The 4,962-nt window shown below is 31.4% G+C and overlaps 1 protein-coding gene across 5 annotated transcripts; it reads right to left on the bottom strand.

The window, feature by feature from the left end:
* Window positions 1–580: 580 nt before the first annotated feature.
* Window positions 581–3,922, bottom strand: LOC112735765 (uncharacterized). 5 transcript variants are annotated; one of them, XR_011870847.1, is made up of 3 exons: window positions 3,778–3,920; window positions 1,661–1,848; window positions 581–1,569 (listed from the first exon to the last, which is right to left on the bottom strand). XR_011870847.1 is itself a non-coding variant. In XM_029291226.2 (3 exons), exon 3 carries the CDS (start codon window positions 1,828–1,830, stop codon window positions 715–717), a length of 1,116 nt encoding a protein of 371 aa, XP_029147059.1. In that variant the 5' UTR covers window positions 1,831–1,848; window positions 2,534–3,114; window positions 3,778–3,920; the 3' UTR covers window positions 581–714. The 5 variants fall into 5 exon arrangements, 4 of the variants coding, with proteins under 4 accessions (XP_029147059.1, XP_025641069.1, XP_025641060.1 ...); XM_029291226.2 differs by adding an exon at window positions 2,534–3,114 and having other exon boundaries at window positions 581–1,848; XM_025785284.3 differs by adding an exon at window positions 3,590–3,686 and having other exon boundaries at window positions 581–1,848; window positions 3,778–3,912.
* Window positions 3,923–4,962: the final 1,040 nt, after the last annotated feature.

Raw genomic sequence — 4,962 nt, 5'->3', positions numbered from 1 at the left:
GTCTTCCTCTTTGATCAAAATGAGGTCGACCCTTTCTCGGTGGTGGCCTTAGCTACAGGAGTTCATTATGAATATTCTTAAATTCACCTATCTATGATTTTTAATTAAAAAAAAAAGCAACTATAAATTTCACCCTTAGCTATTAGCCTATTAATAGTATTTGGATGAATTTAACTAGCATAATAAAAGTTTGAATTAATTTCACCGAGATGTTGTTAACAGTAATGGAAGTAGATTATCATTTTAAATCAAGTAATCAACATTATTATAATGATAGCAGTTCAGATTTTAAATTTATTACTTTAAAAAGGTTTTTATGCAACAAATACATTCAACTCAAAATTATGCAGGTAATATAATGGCAATGTAGAAAAACATACCTTAAAAAGTTTTTGAAGGTATCTCTTTTAGTTACATACGAATAACCCATTCAGTCACCAAAAAATACGAATAACCCATTCAAATTCTATAATTTATTAATTTACATCATCCTCTATCTCTTCATTTTATAATATATAAAAAAATTATAATGGATAAACTAATATAATATGTCAGTTGCATATATCAATACCCTTGAGCATGCACAAGAAAAACACCAAACTATATAGACAGTTAATGTCGCATATATAACATTCCATATAGCAGACAACTATGTTATTGAAACAAAACAGAGAAAGCACATATCATGGGACAACATAGAATTTCTGCTCTCGGCTATGGCAAAGCAGTTTTCCATGTAACCAAACTATTGGAATGATGCGCCAAGTCATACGCACCCACCTCTATGGCATCTAGCATCCTCAGATTTCTTGTCTTCACATTGTAACCAAAAATCAATGTCCTCAAAGAAGGTGCAAGAGTTGATTTAATAATTACTTCTTGGTTTACCCAAACACAGAAGAACTCAGACAGAACTTCATGGCCGTTGGGATAATTGAGATGCCCTATCTGATGATACAAAGTCCATTTTCCTGACTTTGGCTCAAATGTGTATACTTGAAATCCTTGTTCTACAAAGATAATGGAAGAGAGATGATCCCCCATCTTTAGGTAATGCGGGTGCCATTGTAGCTCTTGGGGAAGCTGAAAAGTCTTAAATGTTTCCTTGGCAACATCCATCACAATCACTCTGCGCTCGGTTACCCAGTAGAGATCATAACCTCCGGTGTAAATTGGAATGCATTTAAAATCAAAGTCGCCGGATTCTGTACCAATTTTTCTCCATGAATTATCTATTCCAAGTCTTAAAACATACCAATGGCAAACAGAAACTCCAGCTTGCTTCTCTACATTAGCTGCAAACAACTTGAACTCTCCACGTGGAACACGGGCAATAGCACATGGAGGGTACATCGGGTTATCTCCCCCTAGTAGATACGGAACTCTTTCCTCCTGATTGGTAACAGGGTTCGAAACATGAAGAGCTCCTGTAGAATATTGTAAAAATAGTGATAAGCCATCACAACTATTCAAAATCCGCCCTGGATATTTAGAACTTAAGCGGGTAACTTGATACGCTCCATTGTCTTTAAACTCTAGGAAGCGAGCACCATATGTTGGTCTTGTGCTCTGGAGGAAAACACCAGATTTTGCATGACGAAGGTGTGCATCAACAAATTGAGTTTTACAGATTATAGCAGCCCAAGCCTTACAAACTAACCTTGCACTTGAAAAGAGGAATGTAGCAGGAAGCCTAGTCAAGATATTAAAAAAGATTATGTCTTCAGTGAGGCAGACTGTACTAGCAACATTCAGTTGCCTTTTGATCTGAGATTGAGAGCAACTACAGGAGCAGATGTCTGTCGCATTAACATCCTTCTGCTTGTCCATATTATAGTGTTTTAATCACTGCATTTTCGCCAAAAATATAAATTAAACTGATAATAGTTTATACCATTGATCAAGCAATCAAATAAATTATTTAGATTTGCATTGAGTATTCAATTAGCAAAATCAGCAGCCACTGTAAAAATTGAGAATATCTCATTCCCATATCAAAGGTATAGTATTTGGAAATAATTATAAGTTAACCATCAAGAAAACTTGCACTACTTATGTTTCCAGATTGGCATAAGCCATGCATGCTGTAAAACACAATATCAACAAGTTACCCAGCAAATTCAAACACCAGAGAAGAAGCCAACAAAAGCACTACCACTCTTCTCTTATACACTGACCAATTTATGTTGAACACTTATACCACTCTTACATTACCAGGGCTACTATTTTTTCTTTTTCTATTTTTACCCCTATATAGAAAGAGAAGGAAGTAGCAAGTACTTTGAGAAACCCATCCTGGGGATTGAGAAACTAAAACAGTAATTCAATAAGAAGAAGAAGAACAATAACAAACAACAAAGTCCTTATCCACAAGGTGGGGTCTACTAAATGGATATGTCAATGTGTCTTCTAAGACAGCAAAACAAAACCAAAGAAGCAGGAAAATGGGAATGAAGCAAGGCAGCCCAATCCAATTTTAAACCAGAGATGGAAACTTCCAGTAAACAACAAAAGTGAATTCAGATCAACCAACCACAATGCTTCACACTTGTCTGATCATGATAAGGTTTCCAAGCTAGCAAGCCATAAGTTGGTATATCTACTTCAACAAAATAATTGTAAAGTTCAATTTGTTGAAAGTGATGAAGAACCTTCTGAAATTAAAAAAGAATACTATGTGCTAGTGCAGATAGATCTATCATATTTTGTACACAATTTGTTATCACTAATCCAGTTATGCACTAAGTGTATCAGCCAGTATCAAGCAAAGCTGCTATATATTGTGGCATTTGACCTAATTCAGTTGGTCTTGAACATTAGTTTTCCAATGTTTAAAAGCCCCAGCAGAAAAGTCTAAGAATGTTTCAAATGCCACATACCACTCAAAGTTGTATTATCAAACTCCAATATCTTAAACAGGAAACCTAGAAAGTTTCAAATGGAGGAGAATAGGACTATCTATGAAGGTGCTTGTTAAAAAAGAGTTATAGAGTCAGACACTATGCTAATATATACTAATGTGCTTGTATGCAGTCGGAATTGTCCTCCACATGATGTTTAATACTTTTTCAGAAGCACTGAAATTCAAGACTTCGATTATTGTAGCAAAACTCGCTGCACAAACGAAAAGTGCAAAAAGGAACACAAATCAAAGAAAAGTGGCAGATTGCTTCATTTCACAACAACTAAACAAACAGGATCTCAATATTCAAGAAAATTTCATTGCATGCCCCTTAGCTGGTAGAGCATAGGGAACTTGAAGCTATCATCAAGGAACAATGGACTTAAGCTGTAATAGCGAGTGCCCTATCTTACAGTTATTATTGAGCTTGATTTGTGAATGACACAGAGTACTATTTTCACATGCATCAAAATAATCCTCTTTGGGAATTGAAGAACATAGAGAACCCATTCATAAGCTGTTAAATTGTTAGACACGATTGAAATATTATATGGAACAATAGAGACCTAACATGCATGAATCTACAACAGCATATATTATCTATTGAATTGGCATAACACTCATTCAAAAAAGAAGAAACATTTTATGTCAGAACTTTGCCCCAAATCCCATCCCACAAACGCACACCTTTTGACCGTACTTGAAAGGATTCATCAAATGCAATTTTCCCAGAGTTAATTAACCCTTAATTTGTCGCAAAAATCATGAGACGAAGGGGAAAAAACTACAATAAAAATGGTAAATAGCAGTAAGATGGTTAGTGAATCATTGAAGGTGAGATAGGGGTAGAAATTGGGGCGAGAAAGAGAAGGAACCTGCATTTGATTTTGAGGAAGGAAGGTGAAGCCAATAGCAGAAAGGTAAAGTTTGGAGAGAAGAGAAGAATGTCAACCAGCAATGTCGAATGTATGTCCTAAGAGGAGCCCGGCTAAAAAACCAATGTGCTAATGTTTGGCTCTTATAAAACCTAGAGTAAATCAATGTATATAATAAAAGAAATTAACTTGTAAAAGAATTTATTTGATAAATATTTGTGTGAGTATTTACATAATTACTAGTATTTGTGTCCATTTTATTGAATGATGGGAATATAAATTTTTTGAATTATGTTATTTTTGTTTTAATATTATAGATTATTACAAAAAAGACTTATAAAATTAAATTATTTTTATAAAAAGATTATAGAAGATAAAAACTTTTGTAGATAAAAAATTAAATAATAATTTTTTTAGTTATTATTTTTATGTAAAAGAGTTTAATTTTTTATTAATAATTAATTTTAATATTTATTATCTAAAACTTAAAATAATTTAATGTGTATAATTTTATATTTGATTAAGTGTTAAGTTTGTTGTACAAATAAAAATAATTAATTTTCATGTTTAATATTTAAAAATAATATTTTTGTCTCTATATGTATAAAATATAATTAGATATTAGTAATAAAAAAATTTATATTGATAGTTGTAAAATTAACTCAATTTTTTTGTTCTAATTATTAATCATAACATTAGCATTCTCTCTAAATTATATGTAATAAAAATTTGAAAGAAGAGAAGTGAAAATATATATTAGAAATATAAGCGGTAAAAATTTAAATCTAAATAAAAATAAAAAATAAAAACATATGCATATAATAATATATTTTTTATGTGAATAATATTACGAAATGTTTTTAATTATAAATTTAATATTTTTTATAATTTTATGAATTTATTTAAATTATATTATTTTATTAATTTTATTTATTTATTTTAGATAAAAAAAGTAAATAGAGATAGAGAATGAGAAAGAAGAGAGAGAGAAAAAGATAACGAAGAAGAAGGAGAGAGAGAGAGTTTGTTAATTTTGGATAAAAAGATTTTATTTTAATTGTAATGAAAGAAAATCTCGTCACACATTTTGATTTGTCAAATTAGTAATATAAATTATAAGTTATATATAGAGCGTGAATGATAAAGAAAAATAGAGGAGGGAAGAGAGGTAGATACTGGATAAGA

Source organism: Arachis hypogaea, chromosome 2 (genome assembly GCF_003086295.3).
Source record: "Arachis hypogaea cultivar Tifrunner chromosome 2, arahy.Tifrunner.gnm2.J5K5, whole genome shotgun sequence".
Classification (NCBI taxonomy): domain Eukaryota; kingdom Viridiplantae; phylum Streptophyta; class Magnoliopsida; order Fabales; family Fabaceae; genus Arachis; species Arachis hypogaea.
The sequence above is the reverse complement of the archived record's forward strand: the minus strand, read 5'-3'. Positions and strand labels throughout refer to the sequence as shown.